General features: G+C 39.2%; 1 protein-coding gene across 1 annotated transcript in view; it reads left to right on the top strand.

The window, feature by feature from the left end:
- dpp10 (dipeptidyl-peptidase 10 (non-functional)) overlaps positions 1–17,692 on the top strand; it is a 149,008-nt gene that overhangs the window by 75,718 nt on the left and 55,598 nt on the right. The window contains exons 4-9 of the mRNA XM_088353056.1: positions 748–842; positions 941–1,015; positions 8,822–8,874; positions 10,975–11,056; positions 11,135–11,255; positions 15,409–15,563. Coding sequence (XP_088209182.1) covers positions 748–842; positions 941–1,015; positions 8,822–8,874; positions 10,975–11,056; positions 11,135–11,255; positions 15,409–15,563 — 581 coding nt within the window. The remainder of the gene's footprint in view (positions 1–747; positions 843–940; positions 1,016–8,821; positions 8,875–10,974; positions 11,057–11,134; positions 11,256–15,408; positions 15,564–17,692) is intronic.

Here is a 17,692-nt window from a genome sequence, read left to right as displayed (position 1 = left end):
ATGAACGAAATACTTTTTGACGGAAGTCATCTTTAGCTCATTGAGGAAAGAAAGAGGGGAAAAGATGTAATCATTGGCCACTCCCAGTCTATGGCTGCCCTCGACAAATGGAAAAAGACGGATCTTATAAGCGAATTGGGAGTCTTTCGAGGTTCTTCCTTGTTTTGGACGAACCGGTGGTTGGAAAAGGTTCGGGGGAATATATTTGTGGCGATGGATTTCCTCTACATTAGTATCTGACGAAAATGGACCGATCCATCATCTCTTTATGCTGTGTTTATCTTTTATCTTTATCTTTTGTGTGTGTGTGTGTTAAGAAATAGTGTTAAGTTAGTGATTGTTTGTTACTCCAATTACTTTTTTGCTTTCTGCTTTCGGAGAGCATACAACACAAATACAATGGCAACTAAGCAGTTTATTTAAGTACTAACCTGTTTTTCTCCTCACGCTGTTACCTTAAATATGAATTGTTTGGATAGAAGCTTTTTATTTTATCTGAACCTTAAATCGTTTTGGATTTGTACACATTTACATCATCTGTCAGTCTCAACAGCCGGGGAGGTTGCATGTCAACTTCCGTGTTAAATAGTTGCGTGAAATAACAATCCAAGGGGAAAATGTGTGTTTCTTCTTGATATCTTTGTAATTACTGACATGTTTCCCCAATTGAGTTAATTGAGTGATATTTGTGTCAAAGTACTGTAACTGTCTTTTATCTGAGTGTGTTTTTTACTTTACTGTGTACAGATTCTGAAGTTATTTACAGAAACAGTGATGGTCATGTCATCAAGTTCAACATTTTCTCCAATGAAACAGAAATTGTGCTTTCAAACACAACTTTTGTAAGTATACTAATTAGACAGTTGTGGGAGTGTTGTTTTGTTTTTTATATTATTGATGAATTATTATTCTAACAAAGCATTGATTCTCTTTTCGTCAGATAAATTTTAACGTGGCCAAGTACTCGTTGTCACTTGACTTGAAGTATGTGCTTTTTGCTTACGATGTCAAACAGGTAGGTTTCCTATTACACTTCAAACTTTAATTCTATTTTTAATATTTGAGTTTTAAGCCTTGATTGACCAAGTATCATACAGGCCGCCTTGAGTGTTTTTGTTATTCTGTCCTTAAAAGATTCAGAAATCATGTTAAAAGTGATTACTTTTGGCCCTTTTTTTCAGAACAACCAAGAATTTCAATATCTGGCCATATCTACCATAACTATGAGTTAAGAAAGTGTACGAAAAACAGACTTGGATTTTTCAGGATTGTAATGAAGTAGAGACCAGAACTGAACATGAGCACATTGTACGATAACATAAACTGAAAATATGAAGTCCTTTTCAAGTCAAGTCATTTTTATTTGTATAGCCCCTAATCACAAAGAGGCTGCACAAGTTATTGCACGGACTATTATTTCAGACTATTATTGCACCATCCCCTGATCTGAAACCAACATGAGGGCAAGGAAAAACTCAAAAACCTCAACATGAGAAAAATGAAGAAACCTTGAGAAGGGACCGCACATGTGGTAATCCCAAGTTTATGTATGATTTTGTATAGTACCAAGAGAACCTTGAAATCACATCTTAGGCTAACAGCAGTTTTTGAGAATAAGTCACGGCATTTAGATGGACCAATAACTAACATTTCGGTCTTTTCAGAGTTATGACGCAATAAATTGAGTGACATCCACTCTTTTTTCTCAGTGAGAAAGGCCTCCAAATTTCCACAATTTAGTGTGGCAGATTCCTCCAAAAGAAGATATAGATGAGTGTCATCTGCGTAGCAGTGGAAACTGATATTATACTTGCGAATAATATCACCTAATGGAAGCATGTCAAGTCAAGTCAAGTCATTTTTATTTATATAGCCCTTAATCATTAAGAGTCTCAAAGGGCTGCACAGGTTATTACACAGACTATTTTTGAGACTATTATTACATCATTCCCTGATCTGGAACCAACATGAGGGCAAGGAAAAACTCAAAAACCTCAATATGAGGAAAATGACGAAACCTTGACAAGGGACCGCACATGTGGCATCCCCCTTTCAGGATTACCAGACAGCGAAAGATGTTGCAATCACAAATAATACAGAGATATTGTTCACGAAAAGTATAGGTTATTCATATGCTATAGAGTAGAAGTGTGTTTTAAGCTTAGATTTAAACATTTCCACTTAGGTTGCAGATCGGATCTCAGGGGGGAGAGCATTCCACAGCATCGGTGCCCGGATGGAGAACGCTCTCGAACCAGCGGAACACTTCTTGGCTCTTGGGATCACCAGAAGACCGGCGCTCACAGAACGAAGTCTTCGGACCGGAACATAGGGGGAAATCAGATCTGAAAGATATGAGGGAGCAAGTCCATGTATGATTTTGTATAATACTAAGAGAACCTTGAAATCACATCTTAGGCTAACAGGGAGCCAATGCAGGTTAGCCAAAATTGGCGTGATGTGATCGGACTTTTTTGTCCTAGTTAAAAGCCTTGCTGCAGCATTTTGTACAAGCTGAAGACTCTTGATTCTGGACTTCGGGAGGCCGGAGAGTAGTGCATTACAGTAATTGAGAAGGGAGGTAACAAACGCATGAATTATGATCTCCGCATCCGACTAAGACAGCATAGGACGAATTGTAGCAATGTTGCAAAGATGGAAGAAAGCGGTTCTAGTAATTTTCTTCATGTGTTTGAAAGGACAGATCGGGGTCAAATATGACACCTACATTTTTAACTGAGTCACTCTGTGTGATGTGACATTTGTCAATGTTCACAGCAGTTTTTGAGAATAAGTCACGGCATTTAGATGGACCAATAACTAACATTTCGGTCTTTTCAGAGTTAAGACGCAAGAAATTGAATGACATCCACTCTTTTATCTCAGTGAGGCAGGCCTCCAAATTTCCACAGTTTAGTGTGGCAGATTCCTCCAACTGAAGATATAGCTGAGTGTCATCTGCGTAGCAGTGTAAACTGATATTATACAATATGTATAATATCACCTAATGGAAGCATGTAAATGCTGAAAAGAAGGGGGCCAAGCACTGAACCCTGTGGAACACCACAGGTAACACTAAAGGGCTCAGATGTCATTTCGCCATATTTAACACAGTGCGTCCTATCTGAGAGGTAGGATCTGTACCATGAGAGGACGGTTCATGAACCAGCTCAGTAGCCTAGATGGTAAGGCGCCCGCTTTGAGACTGGGAGGTCGCTGGTTCGCGCCTCGGCCGAGTCATACCTAAGACTTATAACATTGGTAAAATGGCGGCGCCCTCTGTTGGCTGCGGCTGCATCGGCTCGCTACAACGGGTCAGGTGTATCGACATTTCGTTCTTACAAAGAATGACAATACAAAGGAAATTATTATTATTAATTATGAGAGACCAATCCCTTTTTCCAACCGTTCTAGTAAGATATTATGGTCCACTGTGTCAAAAGCAGCACTAAGGTCCAGCAGCAGCAAAAGTGATGAAGCGCCAGAGTCCATTGCCAGTAGGAGATCATTGGTTACCTTAATCAGAGCTGTCTCAGTAGAGTGGTTAGCCCTGAATCCTGATTGCATTGATTCAAAGAGATTGTTCTTGGATATGAAATCAATCAGCTGCTGTGCCACTACTTTTTCAAGTACTTTAGAAAGAAACGGTAGGTTTGACACAGGTCTATAATTACATAAGCTTTCTGGATCAAGGTTGGGTCGTTTCAGTGTATGTTTAATAACAGCGGACTTAAAAGCCGCTGGAACTACACCTGAGGAGAGTGATATGTTTATAATATTTAAAACTGAAGGTCCAAGGACCCCAAAAAGGCCTTTAATAAGCGAACCTGGAAGCGGGTCGATCAGGCAAGTCGTCAGTTGCCTGTATTCGCCACCTGTTCAAGATTATCGAGTGACAGTTCACTAATTCCCTGGACAACCACCATGTCGTGCATCTATAGATTTCAGCCCTTTAGTATGTGTCGTATTAATACTCATCTCATCTCATTAGCTACACCGCTTATCCTCTGTAGGGTCGCGGGGGTGCTGGAGCCCATCCCAGCAATCATCGGGCAGTGGGCAGGGGACACCCTGAACTGGTTGCCAGCCAATCGCAGGGCACACGGGGACAGACAACTCACTCGCTCATTCACACCTAGGGACAATTTAGACCAGCCAATTCACCTGAAATGCATGTTTTTGGAATGTGGGAGGAAACCGGAGTGCCAGGAGGAAACCCACGCAAGCACGGGGAGAACATACAAACTCCGCACAGGAAGTCTGGAGCTGGATTTGAACCCACGCAGGAGGTTCCCAAGACATGAACTGTGCCGCACATGCGCTAACCACTGCGCTGCCGTGCTGCCCCGTATTAATACTGTCTTTGGAAATTTCTTCCTGTATGCATTGAATCTTCTTATTAAAGAAGACCACAAAGTCATGGGCTGAATGGGTAGAACTAACTGGGATAACCTGTTGCATTGTAAGCGATGCTACAGTGTCGAAAATAATTTTCTTTTGTGACGCAATCACCTTCGAAAGGTAGGCTGATTTTGCAGAGGCAAGGGCCGCTTTATATTTTTACAAGCTGTCACACCAGGTTTGATGGATAACCTCAAGCTTGGTAGTGTGCCATTTTCTTTCAGATTTCCTGCATTGTTGTTTAAGGGATCTAGTTTCATCAGTAAACCAAGGCATGCGTCTTTTAGGCCGTGTTTTAAGCCGTATGGGCGCTACTGAATCCAGGACACTAGTCAGGCTAGCATTAAACTTATTCATGAATTAGTCGATAGGGCCTTTGTATGAAGGAAAGGAGGCAACTGCTCCTGAAAGAAGATCGGAGAGCTCAGAAACTGTGCCAGTGCTTATATTGCGTCCGCTAAATCCTTCAGCTTTTTTAGTACTACATTTAGCTAGCACCTCGAATGTAACTAAATAGTGATCAGAATAACAGTAGTACACTGTAACACCGTTATGTTTGGAGTTGAAACTCCTCGAGTAAGGACCAAATCTAGCGCGTTTCCATCTTTATGAATACAATGGCTCGATTGACTCACTCATGAATGAGTTCAATACCACTCTGACTAGTGTCCTGGATTCAATAGCGCCCATAAAGCTAAAATCACGTCCTAAAAGATGCACGCCTTGGTTTACTGATGAAACTAGAACCCTTAAACAAGAATGCAGGAAATTGGAAAGAAAATGGCGCGCTACCAAGCTTGAGGTTTTCCATCAAACCTGGTGTGACAGCTTGTTAAAGTATAAAGCGGCCCTTGCCTCTGCAAAATCGGCCTACCTTTCGAAGGTGATTGTGTCTCAAAAGAACAATCCCAAAGCCCTTTTTGACACTGTAGCATCGCTTACAAGGCAACAGACTATCGCCTATAGTTCGACGCACTCTGCTCATGACCTTCTTTACTAAGAAGATTCAATGCATACAGGAAGAAATTGCTAAAGAAATTATTAATACCACACATATTAAAGGGCTGAAATCTACAGATGCACGACAGGGTGGCTGTCATGGGAAATTGTCCGGTTTTAGTGAACTGTCACTTGATGATCTCAAACAGGTGGTGAATGCGGCCAAACCGACAACTTGCCAGTTCGACCTGCTCCCAGGTTCACTTATTAAAAGTCTTTTTGGCGTCCTTGGACCTTCAGTTCTAAATATTATAAACATATCACTCTCCTCAAGTGTAGTTCCAGCAGCTTTTAAGTCCGCCGTTATTAAACCCACACTGAAACGACCCAACCTTGATCCAGAAATCTAAAGTAATTATAGACCTGTGTCAAACCTACCTTTCCTCTCTAAAGTACTCGAAAGAGTAGTGGCACAGCAGCTGAATGCTTTCATATCGGAGAATAACCTTTTTGAATCCATGCAATCAGGATTCAGGGCTAACCACTCTACTGAGACAGCTCTGATCAAGGTAACAAATGATCTCCTACTGGCAATGGATTCTGGCGCTTCATCACTTTTGCTGCTGCTGGATCTTAGTGCTGCTTTTGACACAGTGCACCACAATTTCCTACTAGAACGGTTGGAAAAATGGATTGGTCTCTTAGGAACCGTCCTCTCGTGGTTCAGATCCTACCTCTCAGATAGGACGCACTGTGTTAAATATGGTGAAATGACATCTGAGCCCTTTAATGTTACCTGCGGTGTTCCGCAGGGTTCAGTGCTTGGCCCCCTTCTTTTCAGCATTTACATGCTTCCATTAGGTGATATTATTCGCAAGTACAATATCAGCTTCCACTGCTACGCAGACGACACTCAACTATATCTTCCGTTGGAGGAATCTCCCACACTAAACTGTGGAAATTTGGAGGCCTGCCTCATTGAAATAAAAGAGTGCATGTCACTCAATTTCTTGCGTCTTAACTCTGAAAAGACCGAAATGTTAGTCATTGGTCCATCTAAATGCCGTGACTTATTCTCAAAAACTGCTGTGAACATTGACAAATGTCACATCACACAGAGTGACTCAGTTAAAAATTTAGGTGTCATATTTGACCCTGATCTATCCTTTGAAATGCATGTAAAGAAAATGACTAGAACCGCTTTCTTCCATCTTCGTAACATTGCTAAAATCCGTTCAATACTGTCTCAGTATGACGCGGAAATTATAATTCATGCATTTGTTACCTCCCGTCTCGATTACTGTAATGCACTACTCTCTGGTCTCCCGAAGTCTAGAATCAAGTCTCTTCAGCTGGTACAAAATGCCGCAGCGAGGCTTTTAACTAGGACAAAAAAGTACGATCACATAACACCGATTTTGGCTAACCTGCATTGGCTCCCAGTTAGCCATAGATGCGACTTCAAGGTTCTCCTAGTATTGTACAAAATCATACATGGACTTGCTCCCTCTTATCTTTCAGATCTGATTTGCCCCTATGTCTCGGTCCGAAGCCTACGATCTGAGAGTGCCGGTCTTCTGGTGATCCCAAGAGCAAAGAAGTGTTCTGCTGGTTCGAGAGCGTTCTCCATCCGGGCACCGGTGCTGTGGAATGCTCTTCCCCCTGAGATCCGATCTGCAACCTCAGTGGAAATGTTTAAATCTAAACTTAAAACTCACTTCTACTCCATAGCATATGAATAACCTACTCTTCTCGTCGGCTGAAAAATAGTCTGTGTAATATAGTGTAACTATCCGTGAAGCCCTTTGAGACTCTTCGTGATTTAGGGCTATACAAATAAAGATGACTTGACTTGACTTGACATGATGAATACAGTGGCAGGTGCCAAATTGCAACTGATGGAGTTAGTTCTTCGCCGCGTGTTTGATTCTACTTCTTTGAAAGAAATGTGTCTGTGTCCTCTTCATGTTCGATTCTACTTTTGTGTTGGTAAAAACGCTAGAGCAGAGTAATGCAGTTGAGGTTATTATTACAGTAAAAGTACAAAAAAGGCATATAAAATACATAATAGATTATTGGCTTGTTCAGAAAACAATTTCCACCAGCTTCACTCAGATACATAGATAATTAGGAAGTGTATTAACAACCATTTTGTGAATTTACAACCAAATGAATAATGTAATGATTTAAATAGTCAAACAGAAATAACAGGAAAACCCATGACATTTTACAATATTCTACCAGTGTTGGGCACGTTACTTTCAAAATATTTTTTGTTATAGTTCCTTACTACTTCATCCAAAAAATATCTGAGTTATAACTGAATTACTTTATACTAAAAATATGTCATTACCATGGGAAAGTAACTATTTCCGTTACTTTAAAAAGAAGTTATTGTGTGTCAAAATGTTATGCAAGCATTGTTGAGGCAGAATTCATGTCATGTAAGTTTAGAGCAGCCCATTGACACAAAAAGATGCTAGATAGGAAGAGCTCAAAATAGCACAAGGTATGTGCTAGCAGCAAGATAGCAACTTTATTTTAGTCATCAAAGTCAACATCAGCAAAGGGTTCTTTTGATAGACGCTGGTCTCTTCCTTAAAAGGTACTGGGGACAAAAACAAAAATTGGCCTTGAAAGTGCTTTAAAAGTGCTAGTATTTGGCAATAAAATTGTCATGATTACTGATGCGGGCACCTGAGTCTGCTCCGTTCGTGCCAACGGCCACGGACGCTGATTGGCTGCCGATCTCTTTTTGAACCCCCGCCTTCTTGTCAACGAGTATCAGTTCGTCTGCAAACCTCAGCTACACGCTAGGCAAGCCCTTTTTGACTCCTGACTCTATCCTGCCCTGTTTGCCGTCTGATTCCCATTGCCGACCTTTTTTCTGAACCAGTTTATGTTTTTGCTTCTCCGTCCCGGCCATCGACATGTTTTTTCCTTGCTCTCGACACTGCCTTCGCTCAACACGGAAGGGCCGCTTCTGCGTTCCAAGCGATTTGCTACCTGTGACCGACGATCACCGGATCGTGGGTGCAAGCCCTTTCCTCCTTCTAAATAAAGCTGAGTAAACGAATGCAATTGGGTCCAGTCTCCATTTCTGTTCCATGACAAAAATAGGTTTACAATCCCTAAATATTATGGAAATTGTGCCATCAAATGTCATTCATTTACGTTACGCTTTCTTCTGCTCAGTATTTTATTTTAATTTTGATAGTAAAATGGTGTTGAGCTTCACTTTTTCAAAGGCAAAGCAAACAGCAAAGGCTTTCACAAAATGTAATGATATCACAGCTGTCACCCGTGCAAATTGCTTTGTATACAGATTCTATCGCTGAGAGCAGCAAGCCGTCTGTTTGATGCTTATTTTTTTCTATTTTTTTATCATGATGTCATTATCAGTGGCACTGGTGCTTTTTTGCATGAATGTGTATGGCAGTTCTGTTTTAATCCATTTCTCTCTGTGTTTATTTTGCTCCAGGTTTATAGACATTCCTACATGGCTTCCTACAGTGTCTACAATATTCACACAAGGTATTTGCTTCTGTGCAATTACGTTAGCAGTCTTGCTTGCAAATCTGTGTGACTCAAAATTACAAAAACAGTTATATTCTGCCAAATAAAAAAATATCAAATATTAAAGAAAAAATTACAAATTTTATGACCAACACCTTTGAGGAAGTTGATTAAATTGCATTGCAAACATAATTGAATTGAGCATGTTTGTCACTAAAATTTTCTCTAAAATACAAAATAAATGTTAAAATGCATTTTATTTAGAGTTATATGATTGCTAACGCTTAAAGTGAAACCAGGGTAAGAAGGATGCAAACAGAGAATCACCCACTCGTTATACCGCAACGTGTTAGAATATGTTATTTTGTCTCTAGACAAATAAATTCTTCCAAGAGTGCTGTTTTCTTCTTTGAACTAAAAGTAATTTGCCATCAAAGTGCATTTTTGGGACTGTTGTTTGTGTCAGTTTATGGCAACAATAAAATGTTCTCATGTTGGACAAGTTGTAAATGCAAAATAAATTCTCAATTGTTGCAATACTCCATCTATCCATTATCTGCACCGCTTATCCTCAGTAGGGTCGCGGGGGTGTTCGAGCCCATCACAGCTATCTTCGGGCAGTGGGCAGGGGACACCCTGAACTGGTTGCCCGCCCGCTGCAAGGCACACAGGGACAGACAACTCACTTGCTCACCCTCACCTAGGGACAATTTGAACCAGCCAATTAACCTGACATGCATGTTTTTGGAATGTGAGAGGAAACCGGAGTGCCCGGAAGAAACCCATGCAGGCACGGGGAGAATACGCAAACTTCACACAAGGAGGTTGCGGTAGCTGGACATGAATCCTGAAACTCTTTACCGTGGGGGTGCGTGTTAACCACGCATCCGCCATGCCGCCCTGCAAGAGCTGAAAATACATTATTTCACCAAAGCCTATTTTTCTCAATGTCTTCTGTCAAATTGTGAATTTTCAGGAAATTTACCAATAAAACTTATTCAAGACAAAGATAGATTTTATTTTTTTTCTCTGCTGAAATAAATTGTTAGATCTTTTAATTTCCATTGTCCTTCAAAAACTGTAAAACTGGCAAAAAAATGACTGGCACCCAGCTCTCCAATTTGATACATGCAACTTGCTCTGAATGGGTTGAATTAAGTTACTGATTGTAACAAAATATTTAAAGCCTTGATGGATACGTTTTATTAGACATATTTTTGTTGATCTATGTTGGATAAGGCTATACTGGGGCTTTTGGTCCACAGACATGTAATTTAACTGACACATATGAATTTTTAACTGTTCAAAACCCTTTGTTGACCAGGTGTAATTATCGCCGATAATTTTTAAAAATGCACTTTTCTTTATTTCCAGAACAACCCAAACTTTCAATATCTGGCAAAATCTAGCGTAAATATGTATTAATACAATGTAATAACTATTAAAAATGAAAAACAAAACAAAGAATGCACTTGAATTTCTTTTAGGATTATAATAAAGACGAGACTGGAACTGAACAAGAACACATTGTAAGACATCATAACTGGAAATATGAACTGTTGTAAATATATACAAAAATGTTTTTGTTCTCTCAGTCCTTCATGCATTGTCAACAATTTTTCACCATGACCAGGTGTTTTTTATGGGCCTTGTGGTAGAATGTGAAGCAATTTATGGAGCCAAAGACCCACAGCATATATGACCCATCAGTACCCCAATTCATTGCCCCTCTGACAATCAAAACTAATAAAGTAATGTTCAAATGATTTAAATGTTTTTAATTGGTTACCAATAACAAAAAAAATCCTTTAGAAAATGCATTACTTATTATGACCCGTCATTTCTTGCCTGTGATTAGTCCATCGCCCCCCGTGGATGCCTGTGAAATATGATTCGGGGAAGTTGCTGTCACCTATCGGGTGTTTTGAAAACTACATTCAATTCATTTTTTCTTCTTATATCGGTTATGTTAATTTAAATAGCGCTTGTAAAATGGGGGAGCCAACACCCCTATGGTAATAAGAGGATCAATGACAGTCCGATTCACCATCATTACCTGTATGAGACATACTGACAGTGTCATATAAATCCCAAGTCACTTATGTTTTTTCTTCTCAGGGAAGTTTGGGAGCTGGACCCTCCAGAAGTGGTCAATTCAGTCCTCCAATATGCTGCTTGGGGATTGCAAGGCCAACAATTGGTTAGAAAACAAACTGCATTTCTCAGATTTTTATTACATTTTAGTCATTTGTTTTATGTTTGGTTTTTATCTCCACAGATCTACATTTTTGAAAATAATATCTACTATCAGTCAGATGTGAAGAGCAACTCTCTCAGGTTGACATCGTCAGGAAGGGAAGGTGTCATTTTCAATGGAATTGCCGACTGGCTGTATGAAGGTAATGTGCATGCCACTTTGATTGTTAGGTAGCCCTCATTGATTTTTTTTTTAACTAGACAACCAATAGAAGGGAAAAAATATTCTACTGTGTAAGACTTTTTAATGTGATTTTGTGATGATGAAATCTAAATGATGTAAATGTATAATCAACAAATGAGTTTGTTGATGAAAACATAAATGTATAATTAACAAATAAGTGAAAATAATAATCTTAATATTCAATATCCAAGTCATAACGAAGCTCACCTCTGCCTAACTTTTTCAAGTGCATTTACAAGATAGTTTCTTTATAAACACGAACAAAGCTGTACAGAAAAAGTATGTTAACAAATTTGAGGACAAGGCTGAAGGAACTTGTTGTTTTTGTGGTGGGATTGGAATATGATACCGTGTGTGGGTGCAATGGGTCGGACTATTTTGTGCTGTGCACGAACAGGCCTGCCAAGAACACACAAAATACCGATGCCCATCTTAACCTACACCTGTGAATACAGTAGGCTCATCGGAGTAACATTGGTCAGTGTGAGCAATACCGAAATTGCATTGGTCGGTGTAAGCAATGCCGAGATGCCATCTTGGGCAACAGTCTCGATAAACAGATGATGCTAGAGAACACGCTTAAGCAAGCTAATATCATCTGAGCTGCAAAAAACACTAAAAATTGAGGGATGGGCCGTCCTTTCTTTTTCTGGTCGGGCTCTTGTGGATCACTCTTGGTGCACGTCTAATTCCACTTTAAATTTAAAATTTTACGAGAAAATCCATATTTGTCTTTTACATGATGTATATATGTTAGAGAGTAAGGATGAAAGGAAAATCTTCTCAGCAATTGTAAGATATTGCATATATCATTCAACAATCTGGTCCTTTTTAATGGATTGAAAAATGATTATTATAACGATGTAAGATATGATGATTTGTTTATATGATTAATTGAAGAAGCGTCCAAAATTATTCGAGGGGCGGGTCTATTGTAAGCCTTTGCCTCTAACGCATCATCCCTTTTTTTCTTTTAATGTAATTTGTTCATTCTAAGATGTGATCTACGTATGTCGTAATATGACTGAAAAGAAAAAATAATTGTGTTATTACGATAATAACGTGTTACCCAAAAATATCTGTCATGTAGACCACTTGTTTCAAAAGTCAAGGCCTGGGGGTGGCCCGCGAGAAGTTTTTCTACGACTTCTGAGGAATGTTTTTTTATTGTATAATACCTGTCCATGAAAAAAAAGTGTTGTCTATGGTTAACCCCTTGATGTTCCTGTAAAATTTGCCTAGATCCCAATCCAAGACATACCCAATGTAAATCAACTGCTGTTCTTGAACTGTTTGGAGAATATGGACGGTTTTGGTCTTTTGAAAGGTAACATACTGAAGTTTTGCCCAAAACTGAAATAATCAATGCAACTAACATTGAGTAATCTGAGTTGCAACACACTAAAATAGAAGGTTTTTATCCTCTCCTGAATTTTTATTGTAATTCAATGCCTGCAGATGAGTGTAGCATGAGCATTTTTGCTGGAAAATACGTGAGACAAAAGCTTACCTGGTACCTTGTCAAATTTGTTCACAATCTGTAACATTGTATTATAATATTGTATTCTATTGTATTTGCGTTTCCGAAAGTGGCCATTTGGAGACCACCAGATTACAGCACTAAAACCTTTCTAACTGTTTATTTTACTTTCGCACGTAATAATGGTGCGTAAAAATTAATTACGGGTAGCGCTATGCATGTTTATTTTGGGGTAAAATTTGAGTACACTCTGCATATTTTTATTTTCAGAATTATCCTTGCTAACCAATATGTCAATCATTTGATTTGCTTACTACTGGCTAAAGATATTTGAAGCTAAAGTAAGAGATCTCCGTTTTATCAATAAGGAACCTTTATATACTAATGCGGGCTGTGGATCATGAAAAAAAAACCTTCAATTGTCATGAACCAGGACGGAATCTCGGACCCAATTGCGTTTGTCTCAAAGGAATCTTTATTAGAGAGAGTGGTCGGAACTGGCTTTGGACGCCCGCGTTTGTCGGTCATCAGCCGCTTCGGACGTAATGGCAGTTCCGTGACAGGTAGGTGGAATCGGTACAGCTTAGCGGGCAGGTCGATGGCCAGGGCTGGAGAGCAGGTCGCAAACGTGGGAAACAGGTCAAAAACAGAAGGCAGGCAGGAATCAAGCAAGAGCAGTCTTTGGTACTTAGTAATCTGGCAAAACACACAGGAATACAGAAGTACGGTCTGACATTCTCCCCTGAACGCTGACCGCTTAAGAGGAGAACGTCAGCCAATCAGAGAGTACGCCAAACGATTGCCCCCAGGTGACTTCACTTTGGAAATCGCGACATCAATCGGTGGCAAGTGGTGTTTATGAAAAGTTCAGAGGCTATGACCATATTGGAAAAAACTATATGAGTCTGTTTTTTGTAAATGAGAATTATGTGGCAAAATATACAAAATGCAACGGGGAATGTCCAATGCTGCAGAAATGCTTTTTGGCGTAATTTTTATATCCGTCAATGTCATTTTATTGTATGTTTTGGAGAAATAATTTTACATGGTTGGATTCACTGGACAGTCCTGAATGAAGTCCAAATTATTAGGGAACCCTATGATAGGCTGACTGATAGGAACCGTTAGAGGTGAGCTATGCCGGGTATTTTTTGGGTATTTTGGGTATTTTGTTCAGACTGATCTTGATGTTTCTGTAATGGAAAACTTTCAAATGGTCAACATATATTGACTACCTTGAAAGAGTTTAAGCTTCTTAATATGTGGCATGACATATTTCACTGACTGATGACATCGTGAAATCACATTTTTGTTTATCAATGGCCCGCCGGTGGGCCATTGGAACATCATGGGGTTAATTTTTGCACTATATTGTATCTTAACCCAATACTGATTGAAAAAAAATACTTCAGTTGAGAGAATCATAGGAAGTTGCTTTTGTTTTCTTTAGCCCACTTTTGCTAAAATAGAAAATATAGGCTACTGATGATTTAAAATTAAGATGAATGCACACAATACACGAAAATAATCTTTCCTATTTTAGGTAGTGAGCAAATAATAAGGTTTAGCATTTAGCTGTTAGTTTTAGTATTTGTATTGTCTAGAATTGCTATTGTATCAACTAACACTGCTTTAGCAGCTGACATCTCAAACACACTCTATAGCTTTGGGAATTGTTAGCTGTGACAAGCTCAATATTAGAAACCAGCATAACAGATTATTTTATTTAATGTTCATGTTATTGAGATTTTATCTCAGCGAAATTGTGCAGTTGAGAAAATTAAAGATTTCTGACAGCCATGAGAAAATATTACTTTTTGCAATATATAGCCTAGGTTTTGTGAAGCTTTTAAAGATTATCAACATTGCATATCCCAGCTTCTAGTCAAATTTTGGATTCAGATGATAAATGATAAATGGTCTTTGTTTAATAGTGCTTTTGAGGTCACTGAAGACCTCGAAAAGCACTTAACAATGTGCTTCACACTTAACCATTCATACACACACTCACACACCAATACCAAGAGGCAGCCGTGCCAAGACATTGCACTAGTTTTACTATATCCAGTCAGTAATTACTCCACTTAAATGACGGGTATTAAAAAAAGAGAGGCATGGTTTCTACTATATGCAAATGGGCAATGATTCTTTGCGTCATTAAAAGTTTGACACTATTTAAACAGTGATTACAGTATGTTTTCCCCTTATGTGTGTGTGACCTTTAAAACTGCCTTTGCAATGATTTACAATTTTTGTATAAAGACGACAACTTGATTGTTCATTTGTATCCTTTATACTGAGGAACTCAAAATCACCTCTCGTGAACCTGCATGGTTTAATTAAACAGAAAAACACAAGCTTAATTAGGTCCTTACAAAAAATCCCAATAGCACTGTTGGGCAGTTCTTTATCTGGCCCACAAAAACGGGGGGCAAATAAGTGACAACAAGGGGCGGGAATCGGCAAGTTTCCATCAATAGGAAAATTAGTTCACGCAACGGTTATTCATGTTGCGATTTCTCCCTCTGTTATTGATCATCTAATTGGCCATGAAGAAGCTTATGTAGATGAGAGAAAAGTATATTTTTCATTTTTCAAGTGCAATACACAGTGAACAATTGTTTGCCTTCAGAGGAGATCCTTCATACCCACGTGGCACATTGGTGGTCACCAGATGGAGAGAGATTGGCCTTCCTTGTGCTCAATGATACCCAGGTACCCAACATGGCCTTGCCTCGATTCACTGGCTCAACGTACCCCAAAGGAAAACAGTATCCATACCCCAAGGTAAGTATTGCTTATTCTCATCACGGACAGGGTTGGGTAGGGTTACTTTAACTGGATTACTTTCAATTACTTTTGGATTACTCCAATACCAAATATGCTAACAAAAGACAAAATAAACTAAATATGAATAAAATTATGAGTCACAACACGTGGTAAGCTTTCTCTCCTGGCTTTGATTTCTGGCAAAACTAACATAAAATGCGACAGAAACAAAATGAAAATAAATCCAAACAGCTTGCCAACATCATTTTTGCTGTTCCATGTATTCCGTTACTCCCCAAGCCTGCACAAAATTTAGTAATTTTATTCATATTTAGTTTCTTTTGTCTTCTATTAGCATATTTGGTATTGGAGTAATCCAAAAATAATTGTAAGTAAGCCAGTTAAAGTAACCCTACCCAAACCTGATTACGGATGATTTATTTTACAGGAAATACAACACACTAAATTCCAATTCATGGCTTTTATAAAGCGAATGAAAAAATATTGTGCAGTTTTTTAGCTAGCTATCTGGCTACCAGTTTAGCTTTGTAGTTATCTATCTTCCTACATTTTTAGCTATTTGACAAGCTATCTATCTTGCATTTTTCGATTGTTTGAAGCTGTCTAGCTAATATTTGACCTTTTCTTCTAGTTATCAAGTTAAATTTTGGCCTCCTTTCTAGCTAGCAATTTAGATTTTTTTTTTACTTTCTATCTGGTTATTTTGGTAGCATTTACTTGTTAGTTATCTGGCTCTTTTAGTTTTTTTACCTGTTTACCTTTCTAGCTAACGATCAAACTACCCTAAAGTTCATGACTGTCACAAAATAATATTTATAGATCTACAAAAAAAAACAGAAAGAAGAAAGTGATTTGCAGAGCAGCTGGCTAGCGGCACGCTAGCATGAGATAGCCTTGAATTGAGCCAGGTCTCCGCAATAATTAAAATACAACTGTCCCAAATGTGGCGGTTTCACACAAGTTATATCTCCAGGTAATCAGTTTCATGGGTAAAGGATCTGGCCTTGGATGAGATTCAGGCTTGGCAGATCTGCTGCAACCGAAATTGCTTTCTCTGCCGACGCTGCCTTGATTGATTTATTTTTAATGAAAAGAGCCGCTAAAAGCTAGCTGTCGGTGTGCTTTGCAGTTTATTTTGGTGGCCACATTGACTTGTGCGCTTGCACTGCTGTTTGACAGACATCATGCAGCAGCCTTTCACATTCACGCACAAAGACAGTTGCGCCCACTTAACACACACACACATACAACCTACCCTTGTGATAGCATTTTCTGTGTGCTTTCTGCTGGAACCACAATGCACGATAAGATGATATCAGTGAGAAAAAAGATAATTTAATTCAAAATCTACCAAGGAATAAAACAGCTATCCGAAGTGTGAAGTAGCGTGGCATTACTGCATTTAATTTTTTTTCTCCCCAAAATCAAATCCTCAAATTATACATCTGAAATGAACACAAGCGGAAGTTATCTGGCAAGATGCCACATATAATCAGCTTCAAGTCAGGTGGCTGAAGTTTCTTTCAATACTTAGGGAACAACAACAAGCGAATGCAATTTGGGCCAGTACACGAGGCTGTATTTGCCCAAGACACACCACAGGAAATGGTGCCCTTACGACCCTAATGGTAAAGGGTTCCTATCAACCAACCAATAAACCAAACAACCAAACAACTTGGCAACCACCAACACTAAAAGACAACACAAAAAGACAACTTATATTTTGAGCTCAAATTTTTGTCTGTTAGGCAGGCCCCCAATTTTCCTCAACTTAGTATATCAGATTCCTCCATTGGAAGAGAATGTTGAGTTTCATCTGCATAAGAATGGAAACTTTTTATCGCGAATATTATCACCTAATGGAAGCATACAGATGCTGAAAAGGAAAGGACCAAGTACTGAGCCCTGCAGAACGCCACTATTAACACAGCTCAGTAGCCTAGATGGTAAGGCGCCCGCTTTGAGACTGGGAGGTCGCTGGTTCGCGCCTCGGCCGAGTCATACCTAAGACTTATAACATTGGTAAAAATGGCGGCGCCCTCTGTTGGCTGCGGCTGCATTGGCTCGCTACAACGGGTCAGGTGTATCGACATTTCGTTCTTTGTACATTGTTACAAAGAATGACA

The sequence above is a fragment of the Urocampus carinirostris genome, chromosome 14 (genome assembly GCF_059441175.1).
Source record: "Urocampus carinirostris isolate Australia breed hairy pipefish chromosome 14, RoL_Ucar_1.0, whole genome shotgun sequence".
NCBI lineage: Eukaryota > Metazoa > Chordata > Actinopteri > Syngnathiformes > Syngnathidae > Urocampus > Urocampus carinirostris.
This window is presented reverse-complemented; position numbering and strand designations above follow the sequence as displayed.